General features: G+C 49.1%; 1 protein-coding gene across 3 annotated transcripts in view; it reads right to left on the bottom strand.

The window, feature by feature from the left end:
• The window catches only part of SHC2 (SHC adaptor protein 2), a 272,791-nt gene that overhangs the window by 75,510 nt on the left and 179,523 nt on the right, over positions 1-17,758 (bottom strand). For all 3 annotated transcript variants that reach the window (XM_086946747.1, XM_086946749.1, XM_086946748.1), the window contains one exon: positions 15,053-15,123. In XM_086946747.1, the coding sequence (XP_086802873.1) occupies positions 15,053-15,123 (71 nt within the window). The remainder of the gene's footprint in view (positions 1-15,052; positions 15,124-17,758) is intronic.

Raw genomic sequence — 17,758 nt, 5'->3', positions numbered from 1 at the left:
GTTTCTTCAGGTTCCTCTCCTCAGTAAAGGTTTCTTCTTGTCGTCCAAAGTGATCTAATTTCATGGGATAAGAGTCCCAATATTTACACCCAGAAATTCTTTGTTCTCTGAGGGGAGAGGGACCTTTGCCCAGTCCAAACCAGTTCTGAAGCACTCCGTTTACCAGACTTCTCCTTTCCTTTTACAGTGCAGGGCATGCACATCAGACGCCCCACAGGAGGTGGAGCCAGTATTGTGGAAGGCAAGTACAGTCCTGGAGCACTCTGTTGACAGGACTCCTTCTCTTCTTTCAGTATGCAGGGCAGAGACTTCAGCCGCTCCCCAGGGGGTGGAGCCAGCATTGAGGAAGGAAGGCACAGCCCTATTCAAGGTTCAGGTTCACTCCTCCCTCCCATCCAGATGCAGATCTCTCTATTCACCACTGGGTGACTCATTCTGTCTGCTGGAATTCCCCAGCCCTGCCACTCACAGAAACCAGACATAGGAATACACAAACTAGCAGAGGCAGGTTTGAATGGTTAGACAAGCAAATACCTACTTTCTAAAAGTGGTATTTGCAAACACAGAATACTAAAATAAACTTCACTAAAATATGTATTTTATTATTCTGAGCTCAAGCATACTAAACTCGAATTTCTACCATTTTCTCTGAGCCTGTTAGGATTATAAAATGTATCAATTCTAACAGCCCACTCTGGCCTATGGAGAACAGGCAGCCTTGCAATAGTGAAAAATGAAAATGGCTGTAATTCACTATTAGGACATGCTACACACACCCGGGCTTGTCCTACCTTATAGTTACAATGCTCCCTGCCCTTGGGCCTACCATAGGGGTGACTGATATGAAGAAAAGGGAAGGTTTAGGTACTGGGAAGTGGGTGCACTTGCCCAGTCATCATGACAGTACCAGACTGCAGGCAGGTTTTGCTATGGCAGACCTTAGACACTTTTTACAAGGCTGCTTCTGTGGGTGGCACAACCAGTGCTGCAGGCCCACCAGCAGCATTTGGAGTACACGCCCTGGCACACTCAGTGCACTAGACTAGGGTCTGACAAGTAAACCAAAATAGCCAAACATGGAATCACTAATCCATACATCAATTTACAATAGGGAGCACTTGCCCTGTGGCACTGAATAGCAGTGGCACAGTGCCCAAAGCATCTAGCACAGCAAAAACACACGAGGCAACAGAAAAAAATGGAAGGGAGACCCACGCCAATGGTGCCAGGTCTAACAATACAATGACAAATTATCAACTTAAATGTTGGTTTCTAAGCATGATGGGTCTTATTCTGGATAAGAACTGCAAACATCAAGCCAACAAAAATAACCTTTTAATTTCCTTGAGCACAAGAACTCCGCAGTCTTGAGTTGAATTTCCTAAGGCCCTGTCTTTAGTTACCTGCCATTAATGAACACCAGTGGTTTTAGAGCCAATCCGGAAGGATCAGATCCTTCTTAAGTTTGAAGCTAGGTTTCCTGCGTTGTCAGTGGTTGATATCTTTTCTGTTAGTGCTTCTACTAGCACCAGAATCCGCTTTCCATTTCTTGTGAGCTGGCAAAGACCTCTTCTTCAATTAGCTTGTACTATACCATGCTGTGTCCTAACAATTTAAGCATTGGCCAGTTTTCCAGGGTGGGGTTTTCCATATTGGGTGTTTGCTCGGGATAAGTACCCCAGTGTCTAATGCTTCTTACTGTCACAGATCTTTCATATCAGATCTGGATCTTACATGAACTTAGCCGTAGTTTAGGACACAACGTAGTCTTTCTTCTATGTTCATCTGTTCAGTATCCAATGTAGTGCTTCTTCTGTTCTTCTTCTCCTAAGATATACACTGACAAACTTGCCCTCTGAATTTTGGTAATTTTTGTCAGGCATAAGTGGCTTCTGAGACGTGGCCATCCATTGAATAGCTTTCTGATGCCACCTTTCCTAGTCTCAGAAAACAAATGGAAACTAATGTTATATTATGACAAAGAAGCATGTCCCTCAACAAGGCTATTCTTTACCTCCGAAGGGCTTCTGTGGACATTACGTTTAGGGTGCCCTCGCGTAAGGCTGTGTTGCTGGTGCCTTATCTCCTCTTGGTGACTGGTTGGCCCAGCTCTGTGTCTGTCATCTGCAGTGTATACAAGAAGAAAGATGTCTCTAAAGACATGCTCAAAGCCAAAGTGTGTTTGATGAATGTTGTTGTGAGTGTGCCCCTCTAGTCTTGGTTTAGTGATGAAAATCCTCCTATATTTTAGGAGGGCTCTCTCCTTTTGTCAGGAGTGTCTCTGGATTACTTGCTGTGCATTGTATCCATGTTCTGGTGCTGGCCCCTGGTCCTGCCCTCCTACCGATGGTCTCAAGGGCAAGAAAACAGGGGCACACGTATGGAGTAAAGATGGCTCTGGAGCCCTGGGTCCTTTTTCGAGTCTCTATTCCTTTCCCACTCCTCCCTGTGGTCCAATTTCAGCCAACAGGCGGCTGTTAAGGGGTCTGTGGATGGGTAAAGTGGTAAAGCTATGATGACATTAGGGAGTTTAAGGGCATGTCACGTCACTTCCGCTCCCTCTGGCATTTCAGTGAACCGAGGTCAATTCTCTAAGGAGAAGGACAGTGTGGAGGGAACCTGGGGAGAGAGCAGAGCATAACATGCATCAGAAAAAGGAAGGCCTCTGACCACGTGACCATCAGAGGGTGGTCTTACCTGAGCCCTTACCTGTCAAGACCAGGGCATACGCGGCCTGCAGCAAGGGTACCTGGTTTAGGGCAGGCCTCGTGTATAGACCGACTTGTGAAGCAGAGCATAAATTGTAAAGCGCTCTGATATCCTTCAGGATCATGTTCGCGCTATATAAAACTTTATAAATAAAAATCCTACATTTAGGGTCAGGGATACTTTTGCTCAAATGATTCCTTAAGTAGAAGAACCCCACCAGAGGCATTTTAATCAGAAAACCTTCTCAACAGCTTCTGGCATTATTTGAGACGGAAGGGGGCGTGCCATGCAGGGACAGCATTTTGTATTAACAAGGTGTGCTGAAAGCATAGAACAGACATGTCAGCAGAACAGCTTTCCAAATAATCTACAGTCTCATCCCAAACACATCAACATCTAAAGAATGTCTGGGGGCAATGAAACGGAGAGGACAAGAGTAAACCAGGAGACCCAGCAGGCTTAGCATCTCAGGGAAGCAGAAAACTGCAAGAGGGAATGTTTCTAGGTCTCGGTGTCTGGAAATACACTCTCAGCTTCCATGCAACTCACCCTGGCCACCAGCCTGCTGTGGGAAGGTATTTGTTGCACAATTTCAGTCAATCAGTCGTAGAAGTTGAATCTGGACTGTTTATTAGCCTGGCACAAAAGAGAGGTTCCTTCTTTAGAGGAAGGACGCAGCTCTCGCTTGTGAGTGCTGGACACTTGCATTTTCTTGAGTTCTGGGAGACAGAAGAGTCCACCCGTTGTGCCCAGTGGTGAATGTTATAAAAACACTCACATGCACGCGTGTACGCTGGCCAGCTGGGGGTACAGCTGGAGTTCTCGCGGGATTTGGGGGATTCATGCCAGAGCCTTCAAGGTGGGGAGGGGCAGGGTCATGTTCCCTCCTCCTCCCTCCCAAGGACCCTCCATGACATTCAGCTGTCGTTCACTGCAGAGAGCTGGGCCTGTCATCCGCACATCCATAATTTATAAGCCAGCGGTTAAAGATGTTATCCTCTGCCTTGATGGTACTTGTGTTACAGTCTACCTTCTCCGGGCTGGGGGCTGCGACCTTCGCCGCCCTATTGGGCATTCTGTGCCCTAATACCTCCTGGCACGTGCCGTGTTCCTTTTGTAATTTAACAAAAAGAAGCCAGTACTGTCTCTATATTTCAACTAAGGATCCTGAAAACCATACGAATTATACACTATGGTACTTTGACTGAGTAAATTTACTCAGACATAAATATGTCAAAGTACCATAGTGTATAATTCGTATGGTTTTCAGGATCCTTAGTTGAAATATAGAGACAGTACTGGCATCTTTTAGTTAAATAGTGATTTGTGGCTCAGCCTTGCTGTTGTAAGCCCAGACCCAGTGGTGTTTTTTTGTGTTCCTTTTGTGGCAGGAACAAGGCCGGTTGGGACATGTAATTTTGTAAACATAATGATAAAAAATCCATGGAGCCTGGCACCAGGGGCCCAGCTCAGCCTTATGCTCATTCTGAGTCTTGCACCATGGGGTCCTCAGATCTCTCCCGGGGCCCTGCGAAAGACTGTGGGACCGTACAGTCACCTCACCTCATTCAGAGACCCATATGAAAGACCCTAAGGGTGTCTGGTCACCTTCAGGCCCTTCCCCCCTCTGGAGACCTGAGCTTCCCTTCTGGAGCCCAGACGTAGATCCCGTCAGGTGAGGGCTTCGGTCACCTTCAGACCCGACTCCGCTAACGGCTCTCCCAGCTCCCTCCCAGGCCACTGAGGTAGACCTTGTGGAAGGGGTTCTGTTACCATCAGGTCTATCTCCATCTGACGAGGCTCAGCTGCCTCCTGGAGGTCTGTGGAGAGGGTGGGCTTTGGTCACCTTCAGACCTACATCTGACACATTTCCACCTATAGAGGCCTCGGCTACCTTCTAGAGCCTGAGAAAAGACCTGGGGGGGGGGGAGGGTCTGGTCATCTCCGGTCCCATCTCCTCCACTGGAGACCTCTCCTCCTTCACAGACCCCTGCAAAAGGCCCTGGCTGTCTGCTCTCTCCACCTCTGTTGGCCTTAGCTTCCCTCCTGGACCCCAGTGGTAGATCTAATGTGGTGATGGCTTTCATCACTTGCAAACCAGTCACCACTGGCTCCCTCCCAGACCTCTGAGGTAGACCCTGTGGGAGGAGGTTCTGTTACCATCAGGTCTATCTCCATCTGATGAGGCTCCCTCCTGTAGGACTGTGGTAGATGCTACGTAGGAGGTAGGCGTTGGTCACCTTTAGACCTACATCACACTCATCTCTCCCTGACGGGGCCCCAGCTCCCTCCCAGACCTCTAGGGTAGACCTTTTGGGAGGGGCCTGTCAACTTCAGGTCCACCTTCAGAGTCGCCTCAGATACATATCTTTTTGTATTGGGGGATTGTGCCTGGTTGCCTTGAGATTTGCATTAAACTACGCTTACTCCCAGACGCCTACTGTAGACCACGGGGATGGGGGTTACTGGTGGTCTGGGCACCTTCAGACCCGCATCGGGCCCATCTCCACCTGTGGGGGCCGAAGAACCTCCAAGATTTCTGCTGTTGATCTGGGGGAGGGGGGTTATCTGGCCACCTTCAAAACTACATAAGACCAGCCTCCTCCTATGGAGACCTCAACACCCTCGCCAAGCTGTGCAGAAGATGCCCGAAGGGTTCTACCATTGCACCACGCATGACCAGTGGTCTACCCATATCCATCTCCACCTGCAAGGGCTCAGATCTCAGAGCGCTGTGGTACAATATTGTGGTTCTGGCCCTTCTTGTGAACCACCGTGCATGCTCACGTCAAGTTCCTTCTAATGCCATGTACCATGGAGTCAAAGACTGCTGCCCCTCCCTAGCACCAGAAAGCCTAGAATGCCACACAGAACTTTAAGCAGGATATAAAAAAGAGGAGATCTTCGTGGGCATGGCTCTAGTTTGGCCTAAAAAAGCGACTATGGTACCCCGGTGAGGGACGTGGTCTATGTGACCAAGAGGCGGGGCACAAAAAAAAAACGTTGAACAGTATCAGGTGTCTCTACAAAATTTCTAGTTAAAAATAATCTTTGTACATAAATTATTGACGAAATACCTAAAGGATCGCATTATTTATTCATCTTATGGCAGCCTTAACAAGTGCGGTAAACACTAATGCATTTTGGAAGGCAGACTCCCCATATATTTCGAAGTAAACAACACGTCTCATGGGACAGGAGATGCCCCACCCTCTTTTCCTAGAGCAGCCTCCCTAGCAGGCTCACCCCGGGCCAATCACAACCCTGCACATCACCATCTCGCCCCTCCTCACACGTCATCGCCTGCCGGGTGGCTCTCGGCACTTAAAGTCTCCATCGAGGCTTCTCTTTTCAGAAATAGAAGCACTCCTTTGAACTTCAAAGGGTTATCACAGGAGAGTCATTTCTTATTAAGAAATGGCCAGGCCCAGTATTTTTAGGTCGAGTCTGGGCAGCACATGCGCTGCTCTGCGAGGCATGCTGTATTCGAGTATGGACTTGAAACTCCGCCCACTCAATTATTAATAGGCTTGTTAGTCCCTCCTTAGTACCACCTTGTCTTCATTTGTAACCTTTCATGAGGACTGGCCTTTTACTTCTGTTGTTATATGGTATGTCTTATTTAGTCTGTAAGCACTATTTTCTTTAATGAGTTTCTGCTACTGCTGGCACCATATGCTTTCCTGCAACATTCAATGCACAATGCGCGCTTTCACTTTCCAAACAGCCTTGGGCAACGGCGGGCGCCTCTTTGAAATGAAATAGGCCTAGTATTTACAAGAGCTTGAGCTTTTGGCATTATCTTTGCCTGTCTTCTTGCTTACTTCTTCTTGCCCCTAATAAACTTAGCTCATGAGTGAGCAAAGGGACTCTTAGAGGGTACTGTAGAGTGTAAGCGCTCTTCAGCCCCTAATAGAACTTAGCACATGAGTGAGTGAAGGCACTCTTAGAGGGTACTGTAGAGTGCAAGCGATCTTCAGGCCTGTAAGAGAGCTTAGCACATGAGTGAGCAAAATCACTCTTAGAGAGTTTGTAGAGTGCAAGCGCTCTTCAGTCCCTAGGAGAGCTCAGCGCATGAGTGATCAAAGGCACTCTCAGGGGGGACTGTAGAGTACCAGCGCTCTTCATGCCCCTAGGAACACTTAGCAAGTGAGTGAAGGCACTCTTAGAGGGTTCTGTAGAGTGCAAGCGCTCTTCAGTCCCTAGGAGAGCTCAGCGCATGACTGAGCAAAGGCACTCTCAGAGGGGACTGTAGAGTACCAGCGCTCTTCATGCCCCTAGGAACACTTAGCAAGTGAGTGAAGGCACTCTTAGAGGGTTCTGTAGAGTGCAAGCGCTCTTCAGCCCCTAAGAGAACCTAGCACATGAGTGAGTGGAGACACCTTTACAGGGTACTGTACATTGCAAGCTCTCTTCCTCCTAACACATATTTCTACTTCTCTTTTGATATCCCCCTGCCACCTTTTCTACATTTATCTTTGCCTGTCTTCCTTCTGACTTCTTCTTGCCCCTAAGTTAACTTAGCACATGAGTGAGCAAAGGCACTCTCAGAGGGTACTGTAGAGTGTAAGCGCTATTCATGCCCCTAAGAGATCTTAGCACATAAGTGAGCAAATGCATTCTTAGAGAGTACTGTAGAGTGCAAGCGCTCTTCAGCCCCTAGGAGAGCTTAGCAAATAAGTGAGCAAAGGCATTCTTAGAGGATACTGTAGAGTGCACGCACTCTTCAGCCCCTAGGAGAGATCAGCGCATGAGTACGCCACTCTCAGTGGGGACTGTAGAGTGCAAGCGCTCTTCAGCCCCTAGGAGAGCTCAGCGTATGAGTGAGGCACTCTCAGAGGGGACTGTAGAGTGCAAGCGCTCTTCAGTACCTAGGAGAGCTCAGCACATGAGTGAGGCACTCTCAGAGGGTACTGTAGAGTGCAAGCGCTCTTCAGTCCCTAAGAGAACTCAGCACATGAGTGAGTGAAGGCACTCTTAGAGGGTACACTAGAGTGCAAGCGCTCTTCAGTCCCTAAGACAACTCAGCACATGAGTGAGCGAAGGCACTCTTAGAGGGTACAATAGAGTGCAAGCGCTCTTCAGTCCCTATGAGAACTCAGCACATGAGTGAGTGGAGACACTCTTAGAGGGTACTATAGAGTGCAAGCGCTCTTCAGTCTCTTAGAGAACTCAGCACATGAGTGAGCGAAGGCACTCTTAGAGGGTACAATAGAGTGCAAGCACTCTTCAGTCCCTAGGAGAACTCAGCACATGAGTGAGCGAAGGCACTCTTAGGGGGTACAATAGAGTGCAAGCGCTCTTCAGTCCCTAAGAGAACTCAGCACATGAGTGAGCGAAGGCACTCTTAGAGGGTACAATAGAATGCAAGCGCTCTTCAGTCCCTAAGAGAACTCCGCACATGAGTGAACGAAGGCACTCTTAGAGGGTACAATTGACTGCAAGCGCTCTTCAGTTCCTAAGAGAACTCAGCACATGAGTGAGCGAAGGCACTCTTAGAGGGTACAATAGAGTGCAAGCGCTCTTCAGTCCCTAAGAGAACTCAGCACATGAGTGAGCGAAGGCATTCTTAGAGGGTACACTAGAGTGCAAGCGCTCTTCAGTCCCTAAGAGAACTCAGCACATGAGTGAGCGAAGGCACTCTTAGAGGGTACAATAGAGTCTAAGCGCTCTTCAGTCCCTAAGAGAACTCAGCACATAAGTGAGCGAAGGCACTCTTAAAGGGCACAATAGAGTGCAAGCGCTCTTCAGTCCCTAAGAGAACTCAGCACATGAGTGAGCGAAGGCACTCTTAGAGAGTACAATAAAGTGCAAGCGCTCTTCAGTCCCTAAGAGAACTCAGCACATGAGTGAGCGAAGGCACTCTTGGAGGGTACAATAGAGTGCAAGCGCTCTTCAGTCCCTAAGAGAACTCAGCACATGAGTGAGCGAAGGCACTCTTAGAGGGAACAATAGAGTGCAAGCACTCTTCAGTCCCTAAGAGAACTCAGCACATGAGTGAGTGAAGGCACTCTTAGAGGGTACAATAGAGTGCAAGCGCTCTTCAGTCCCTAAGAGAACTCAGCACATGAGTGAGCGAAGGCACTCTTAGAGTGTACTGTAGAGTGCAAGCGCTCTTCAGTCCCTAAGAGAACTCAGCACATGAGTGAGCGAAGGCACTCTTAGAGTGTACTGTAGAGTGCAAGCGCTCTTCAGCTACTAAGAGAACTCAGCACATGAGTGAGTGAAGGCACTCTTAGAGTGTACTGTAGAGGGCAAGCGCTCTTCAGCTACTAAGAGAACTCAGCACATGAGTGAGTGAAGGCACTCTTAGAGGGTGCAATAGAGTGCAAGCGCTCTTCAGCTACTAGGAGAACTCAGCACATGAGTGAGCGAAGGCACTCTTAGAGGGTACAATAGAGTGAAAGCGCTCTTCAGCTACTAAGAGAACACAGCACATGAGTGAGCGAAGGCACTCTTAGAGGGTACAATAGAGTGCAAGCGCTCTTCAGCTACTAAGAGAACTTAGCACATGAGTGAGCGAAGGCACTCTCAGAGTGTACTATGGAGTGCAAGCGCTCTTCATTCCCTAAGAGAACTCAGCACATGAGTGAGTGAAGGCACTCTTAGAGTGTACTGTAGAGTGCAAGCGCTCTTCAGTCCCTAAAAGAACTCAGCACATGAGTGAGAGAAGGCACTCTTAGAGGGTTCAATAGAGTGCAAGCGCTCTTCAGTCCCTAAGATAACTCAGCACATGAGTGAGTGAAGGCACTCTTAGAATGTACTGTAAAGTGCAAGCGCTCTTCAGCCCCAAAGAGAACTCAGCACATGAGTGAGTGAAGGCACTCTTAGAGGGTACAATAGAGTGCAAGCGCTCTTCAGTCCCTAAGAGAACTCAGCACATGAGTGAGTGAAGGCACTCTTAGAGGGTGCAATAGAGTGCAAGCGCTCTTCAGCCCCAAAGAGAACTCAGCACATGAGTGAGTGAAGGCACGCTTAGAGGGTACAATAGAGTGCAAGCGCTCTTCAGTCCCTAAGAGAACTCTGCACATGAGTGAGTGAAGGCACTCTTAGAGGGTGCAATAGAGTGCAAGCGCTCTTCAGCCCCAAAGAGAACTCAGCACATGAGTGAGTGAAGGCACTCTTAGAGGGTACAATAGAGTGCAAGCGCTCTTCAGTCCCTAAGAGAACTCAGCACATGAGTGAGTGAAGGCACTCTTAGAGGGTGCAATAGAGTGCAAGCGCTCTTCAGTCCCTAAGAGAACTCAGCACATGAGTGAGTTTAAGGCACTCTTAGAGGGTACAATAGAGTGCAAGCGCTCTTTAGCTACTAAGAGAACTCAGCACATGAGTGAGCGAAGGCACTCTTAGAGGGTACTGTACATTGCAAGCGCTCTTCAGCCCCAAAGAGAAATCAGCACATGAGTGAGTGAAGGCACTCTTAGAGGGTACAATAGAGTGCAAGCGCTCTTCAGTCCCTAAGAGAACTCAGCACATGAGTGAGTGAAGGCACTCTTAGAGGGTGCAATAGAGTGCAAGCGCTCTTCAGCCCCAAAGAGAACTCAGCACATGAGTGAGTGAAGGCACTCTTAGAGGGTACAATAGAGTGCAAGCCCTCTTCAGTCCCTAAGAGAACTCAGCACATGAGTGAGTGAAGGCACTCTTAGAGGGTGCAATAGAGTACAAGCGCTCTTCAGTCCCTAAAGAACTCAGCACATGAGTGAGTGAAGGCACTCTTAGAGGGTACAATAGAGTGCAAGCGCTCTTCAGTCCCTAATATAACTCAGCACATGAGTGAGCGAAGGCACTCTTAGAGGGTACTATAGAGTGCAAGCGCTCTTCAGTCCCTAAGAGAACTCAGCACATGAGTGAGTGAAGGCACTCATAGAGGGTGCAATAGAGTGCAAGCGCTCTTCAGTCCCTAAGAGAACTCAGCACATGAGTGAGTGAAGGCACTCTTAGAGGGTACAATAGAGTGCAAGCGCTCTTTAGTCCCTAATATAACTCAGCACATGAGTGAGTGAAGGCACTCTTAGAGGGTGCAATAGAGTGCAAGCGCTCTTCAGTCCCTAAGAGAACTCAGCACATGAGTGAGTTTAAGGCACTCTTAGAGGGTACTATAGAGTGCAAGCGCTCTTTAGCTACTAAGAGAACTCAGCACATGAGTGAGTGAAGGCACTCTTAGAGGGTGCAATAGAGTTCAAGCGCTCTTCAGTCCCTAAGAGAACTCAGCACATGAGTGAGTGGAGACACTCTTAGAGGGTGCAATAGAGTTCAAGCGCTCTTCAGTCCCTAAGTATACTCAGCACATGAGTGAGTGAAGGCACTCTTAGAGGGTACAATAGAGTTCAAGCGCTCTTCAGTCCCTAAGAGAACTCAGCACATGAGTGAGTGAAGGCACTCTTAGAGTGTACTGTAGAGTGCAAGCGCTCTTCAGCTACTAAGAGAACTCAGCACATGAGTGAGCCAAGGCACTCTTAGAGTGTACTGTAGAGTGCAAGAGCTCTTCAGCTACTAAGAGAACTCAGGACATGAGTGAGTGAAGGCACTCTTAGAGGGTACAATAGAGTGCAAGCGCTCTTCAGCCCCAAAGAGAACTCAGCACATGAGTGAGTAAAGGCACTCTTAGAGTGTACTGTAGAGTGCAAGCGCTCTTCAGCTACTAAGAGAACTCAGGACATGAGTGAGTGAAGGCACACTTAGAGTGTACTGTAGAGTGCAAGCGCTATTCAGCTACTAAGAGAACTCAGCACATGAGTGAGTGAAGGCACTCTTAGAGGGTACAATAGAGTGCAAGCGCTCTTCAGCCCCAAAGAGAACTCAGCACATGAGTGAGTGAAGGCACGCTTAGAGGGTACAATAGAATGCAAGCGCTCTTCAGTCCCTAAGAGAACTCAGCACATGAGTGAGTGAAGGCACTCTTAGAGTGTACTGTAGAGTGCAAGCGCTCTTCAGCTACTAAGAGAACTCAGCACATGAGTGAGTGAAGGCACTCTTAGAGGGTACAATAGAGTGCAAGCGCTCTTCAGCCCCAAAGAGAACTCAGCACACAAGTGAGTGAAGGCACTCTTAGAGTGTACTGCAGAGTGCAAGCGCTCTTCAGCTACTAAGAGAACTCAGGACATGAGTGAGTGAAGGCACTCTTAGAGTGTACTGTAGAGTGCAAGCGCTCTTCAGCCCCAAAGAGAACTCAGCACATGAGTGAGTGAAGGCACTCTTAGAGGGTGCAATAGAGTGCAAGCGCTCTTCAGTCCCTAAGAGAACTCAGCACATGAGTGAGTGAAGGCACTCTTAGAGGGTGCAATAGAGTGCAAGCGCTCTTCAGTCCCGAGAACTCAGCACATGAGTGAGTGAAGGCACTCTTAGAGGGTACAATAGAGTGCAAGCGCTCTTTAGCTACTAAGAGAACTCAGCACATGAGTGAGCGAAGGCACTCTTAGAGGGTACTGCACATTGCAAGCGCTCTTCAGTCCCTAAGAGAGCTCAGCACATGAGTGAGTGAAGGCACTCTTAGAGGGTGCAATAGAGTACAAGCGCTCTTCAGTCCCTAAGAGAACTCAGCACATGAGTGAGTGAAGGCACTCTTAGAGGGTACAATAGAGTGCAAGCGCTCTTTAGCTACTAAGAGAACTCAGCACATGAGTGAGTGAAGGCACTCTTAGAGGGTACAATAGAGTGCAAGCGCTCTTCAGCCCCAAAGAGAACTCAGCACATGAGTGAGTGAAGGCACTCTTAGAGTGTACTGTAGAGTGCAAGCGCTCTTCAGCTACTAAGAGAACTCAGGACATGAGTGAGTGAAGGCACTCTTAGAGGGTACAATAGAGTGCAAGCGCTCTTCAGCCCCAAAGAGAACTCAGCACATGAGTGAGTGAAGGCACTCTTAGAGTGTACTGTAGAGTGCAAGCGCTCTTCAGCTACTAAGAGAACTCAGGACATGAGTGAGTGAAGGCACTCTTAGAGTGTACTGTAGAGTGCAAGCGCTCTTCAGCTACTAAGAGAACTCAGGACATGAGTGAGCGAAGGCACTCTTAGAGGGTACTGTACATTGCAAGCGCTCTTCAGTCCCTAAGAGAACTCAGCACATGAGTGAGTGAAGGCACTCTTAGAGGGTGCAATAGAGTACAAGCGCTCTTCAGTCCCTAAGAGAACTCAGCACATGAGTGAGTGAAGGCACTCTTAGAGGGTACAATAGAGTGCAAGCGCTCTTTAGCTACTAAGAGAACTCAGCACATGAGTGAGTGAAGGCGCTCTTAGAGGGTACAATAGAGTGCAAGCGCTCTTCAGCCCCAAAGAGAACTCAGCACATGAGTGAGTGAAGGCACTCTTAGAGTGTACTGTAGAGTGCAAGCGCTCTTCAGCCCCAAAGAGAACTCAGCACATGAGTGAGTGAAGGCACTCTTAGAGGGTGCAATAGAGTGCAAGCACTCTTCAGCTGTAAGAGAACTCAGCACATGAGTGAGTGAAGGCACTCTTAGAGTGTACTGTAGAGTGCAAGCACTCTCAAGCTACTAAGAGAACTCAGCACATGAGTGAGTGAAGGCACTCTTAGAGTGTACTGTAGAGTGCAAGCGCTCTTCAGCTACTAAGAGAACTCAGGACATGAGTGAGTGAAGGCACTCTTAGAGTGTACTGTAGAGTGCAAGCGCTCTTCAGCCCCAAAGAGAACTCAGCACATGAGTGAGTGAAGGCACTCTTAGAGGGTGCAATAGAGTGCAAGCACTCTTCAGCTACTAAAAGAACTCAGCACATGAGTGAGTGAAGGCACTCTTAGAGTGTACTGTAGAGTGCAAGCACTCTTCAGCTACTAAGAGAACTCAGCACATGAGTGAGTGAAGGCACTCTTAGAGTGTACTGTAGAGTGCAAGCGCTCTTCAGCTACTAAGAGAACTCAGGACATGAGTGAGTGAAGGCACTCTTAGAGTGTACTGTAGAGTGCAAGCGCTCTTCAGCCCCAAAGAGAACTCAGCACATGAGTGAGTGAAGGCACTCTTAGAGGGTACTGTACATTGCAAGCGCTCTTTAGCTACTAAGAGAACTCAGCACATGAGTGAGTGAAGGCACTCTTAGAGTGTACTGTAGAGTGCAAGCGCTCTTCAGTCCCTAAGAGAACTCAGCACATGAGTGAGTGAAGGCACTCTTAGAGGGTGCAATAGAGTACAAGCGCTCCTCAGTCCCTAAGAGAACTCAGCACATGAGTGAGTGAAGGCACTCTTAGAGGGTACAATAGAGTGCAAGCGCTCTTCAGCTACTAAGAGAACTCAGCACATGAGTGAGTGAAGGCACTCTTAGAGGGTACAATAGAGTGCAAGCGCTCTTCAGCCCCAAAGAGAACTCAGCACATGAGTGAGTGAAGGCACTCTTAGAGGGTACAATAGAGTGCAAGCGCTCTTCAGCCCCAAAGAGAACTCAGCACATGAGTGAGTGAAGGCACTCTTAGAGTGTACTGTAGAGTGCAAGCACTCTTCAGCTACTAAGAGAACTCAGCACATGAGTGAGTGAAGGCACTCTTAGAGGGTGCAATAGAGTGCAAGCACTCTTCAGCTACTAAGAGAACTCAGCACATGAGTGAGTGAAGGCACTCTTAGAGGGTACTGTACATTGCAAGCTCTCTTCTGCGTCCCACATATTATTTCTTCTCTTTTGATACCCCTCTGCCACCTTTTCTCTATTTATCTTTGCCTGTCTAGTTGCTTACTTCTTCTGGCTCCTCTATTTCTCCCTTTCTGGATTTCAGTAGGCATACAAGAAAGACTACTGTGCCTCTTCTTCCTTTTCCCTTCTGTTCCTTTTTATTTATTCTTATCATTCCTAATGTTTTATGATGATCGGTTCTATCTTGGAGGTCAGTAGGCTAGCTGACCATTTCTTACACTACCCCACACTTTCCAACTTTATTACGTTAGAAAAGTTTTCTTCCTTTTGTTGCTGGTTCTTGACTACAGACACCATAATTCACCGAGTACCTGAGTTCAAAAATTGTGGCTTAGCCGGAAGTTTCAGCCCAGTGAGAGAGTAAAATGGGGTCCACCCATAGCACAAGCAAAAGTGAGGTGTGTAATGGTGCTGTGTGCCGGTTCTTCAAGCCAAGAGGCGTTCTTATGTTTCTGTTTTCAAAAAGCACTAAAGCCACAGACACCTGAACGATGTTCTCTTTTTGGTGGAATTCATTGCCAGTGGAGCTAGGCCTGGAACTCTTCCAGCGGATCATTCTCAGCTCTGGCACTTCTCCAAGGACATCAGAAGTGTGTGTGTGGCCAGGGAGGGGATACAGACTGCATCTGCCCCTGTCCCTGGGTGCCTCTAGCCTCCCACCCACAAGGTTTCACCTCTGGTTCAGATGGAATGGAATGCATGCTCAACTTACCTCGTGACCTGGGTCCGCGTGTTAAAATCCAGCGACCGCATGGACCTCAGAACCTCGATGCAGCCCATATACTAAAAAAGAGAGAATTGATTTAGAAGAGGCCCAGAGACTTGCTTAAGGCGAGACAAGATTTTTAGTGTATTCCCGCAATCCCCATTCCCCAAGGATAACTTTAAGGTAATCCCAGGCACCAGTGATTTGTCCAATCCTTTTGCCCGGGATTTGGTTTCTCTAGACAGAGTGTGAGTAACAGAAGATATCAGTCTGAGAGAGTCCAATAGACCGAGCTCCTAGTCTTCAACCCGTATGCACACCCGCCAGAGATGTTGCAAAACCTGCAAACAGATCCCTCTAATCATCTGAGAGATTCTAAGGTGAGCGTGGAGTCCGCCCTGCATCTGAAGACGCTGGGGTCGACATGTTAACCGTCTGATTCTGGATCACTATTGAAACTGTGCCTTGTGGTCCCTTCTTAGTTCTTGCACCTGTAAATCCATCCCACAGCATCGTTTTAGGGAGCTCTGCATCACTCCTGTACCCACTTCCACCACTTGTGCAATTGTATGTCTGCAAAGGTGCGCACAACATCCTAGAGTCCCGCCTCAACGTCCTCCTCTTACCACAGACCACCAGAGATCCTTTGTGCATAAGGCTAGTACATGCTCTCACTCGGCCTTGATGGGAGATGTAAGGAAGGGATCCCCTTGAAAAAGAAAGCACTGCCAAGCAAGTAACAACCATAACGAACCTGCCTTTGAATGCTTAAAAATAGAAACTTTTCCTTCGAGGTGCCTACAAGCTAGCATCATCTACCAAACTCTCTGAATAAAGACAGACTGTTAAGCAATGCTTGGCCCCCCAACCACCCAACATATGGATTTTAGCTGGAATTTATTCATGGAGAGGGTCGGATTGGGAAGATGGGCATTCGGCCGGTGCCTGAGGCCCACTGTCCGAGGTCGGATGTGAGCCGGTCCTATCATCCTCTGCTGCTGCAGCAGCCCCTCCCCAATCTAGCATAGACTGTCGACCAGTCCATTATCATTCTGTCTTCCGGCCCATTGCCACATACAGCCTGACTAAGGGTCAGCCCCAGCAGGCACACGTGGGCTGAACCTCCTCTTGCCACAGACTAAAGGCCCGACAGGGAGGCTTTGCCACATACAGCCTGACTAAGGGTCAGCCCCAGCAGGCACAGCGTGGGCTGAACCTCCTCTTGCCCCAGACTAAAGGCATGACAGGGACGCTTTACCACATAGAGACTGCCGGCGGGTCAGCCCTAGAAGGCACAGCATGGGCTGAACCTCCTCTTGCCCCATACTAAAGGCATGACAGGGAGGCTTTGCCACATACAGCCTGACTAAGGGTCAGCCCCAGCAGGCACAGCGTGGGCTGAACCTCCTCTTGCCCCGGATTTAAGGCATGACAGGGAGGCTTTGCCACATAGAGACTGACGATGGGTCGGCCCCAGCAGGCACAGCATGGTCTGAACCTCGTCTTGCCCCAGACTAAAGGCATGACAGGGAGGCTTTGCCACATAGAGACTGCCGATGGGTCAGCCCTAGCAGGCACAGCGTGGGCTGAACCTCCTCTTGCCCCGGACTTAAGGCATGACGGGGAGGCTTTGCCACATAGAGACTGACGATGGGTCAGCCCTAGCAGGCACAGCATGGGCTGAACCTCCTCTTGCCCCAGACTAAAGGCATAACAGGGAGGCTTTGCCACATACAGCCTGACTAAGGGTTAGCCCCAGCAGGCACAGCGTGGGCTGAACCTCCTCTTGCCCCAGACTAAAGGCATGACAGGGTGGCTTTGCCACATAGAGACTGACAATGGGTCATCCCTAGCAGGCACAGCATGGGCTGCACCTCCTCTTTCCCCGGACTTAAGGCCTGACAGGGAGGCTTTGCCACATAGAGACTGATGATGGGTCAGCCCTAGCAAGCACAGCGTGGTCTGAACCTCCTCTTGCCCCAGACTAAAGGCATGACAGGGAGGCGTTGCCACATAGAGACTGACGATGGGTCAGCCCTAGCAGGCACAGCATGGGCTGCACTTCATCTTGCCCCAGACTAAAGGCATGACAGAGAGGCTTTGCCACATACAGCCTGACTAAGAGTCAGCCACAGCAGGCACAGCGTGGGCTGAACCTCCTCTTGCCCCAGACCAAAGGCATGACAGGGAGGCTTTGCCACATAGAGACTGACGATGGGCCAGCTCTAGCAGGCACAGCATGGGCTGCACCTCCTCTTGCCCTGGACTTAAGGCACGACAGGGAGTCTTTACCACATAGAGACTGACGATGGGTCAGCCCTAGCAGGCACAGCATGGGCTGAACCTCCTCTTGCCCCAGACTAAAGGCATGACAGGGAGGTTTTGCCACATATAGCCTGACTAAGGGTCAGCCCCAGCAGGGACAGCGTGGGCTGAACCTCCGCTTGCCCCAGACTAAAGGCATGACAGGCAGGCTTTGCCACATAGAGACTGATGATGGGTCAGCCCTAGCAGGCACAACCTAAGCTGAACCTCCTCTTGCCCCAGACTAAAGGCATGACAGGGAGGCTTTGCCACATAAAGACTGACGATGGGTCAGCCCTAGCAGGCACAGCATGGGCTGCACCTCCTCCAGCCCTGGACTTAAGGCACAACAGGGAGGCTTTGCCACATAGAGACTGACGATGGGTCAGCCCTAGCAGACACAGCATG

This window comes from Lissotriton vulgaris, chromosome 12 (assembly GCF_964263255.1).
Source record: "Lissotriton vulgaris chromosome 12, aLisVul1.2, whole genome shotgun sequence".
NCBI classification, from domain to species: domain Eukaryota; kingdom Metazoa; phylum Chordata; class Amphibia; order Caudata; family Salamandridae; genus Lissotriton; species Lissotriton vulgaris.
This window is presented reverse-complemented; position numbering and strand designations above follow the sequence as displayed.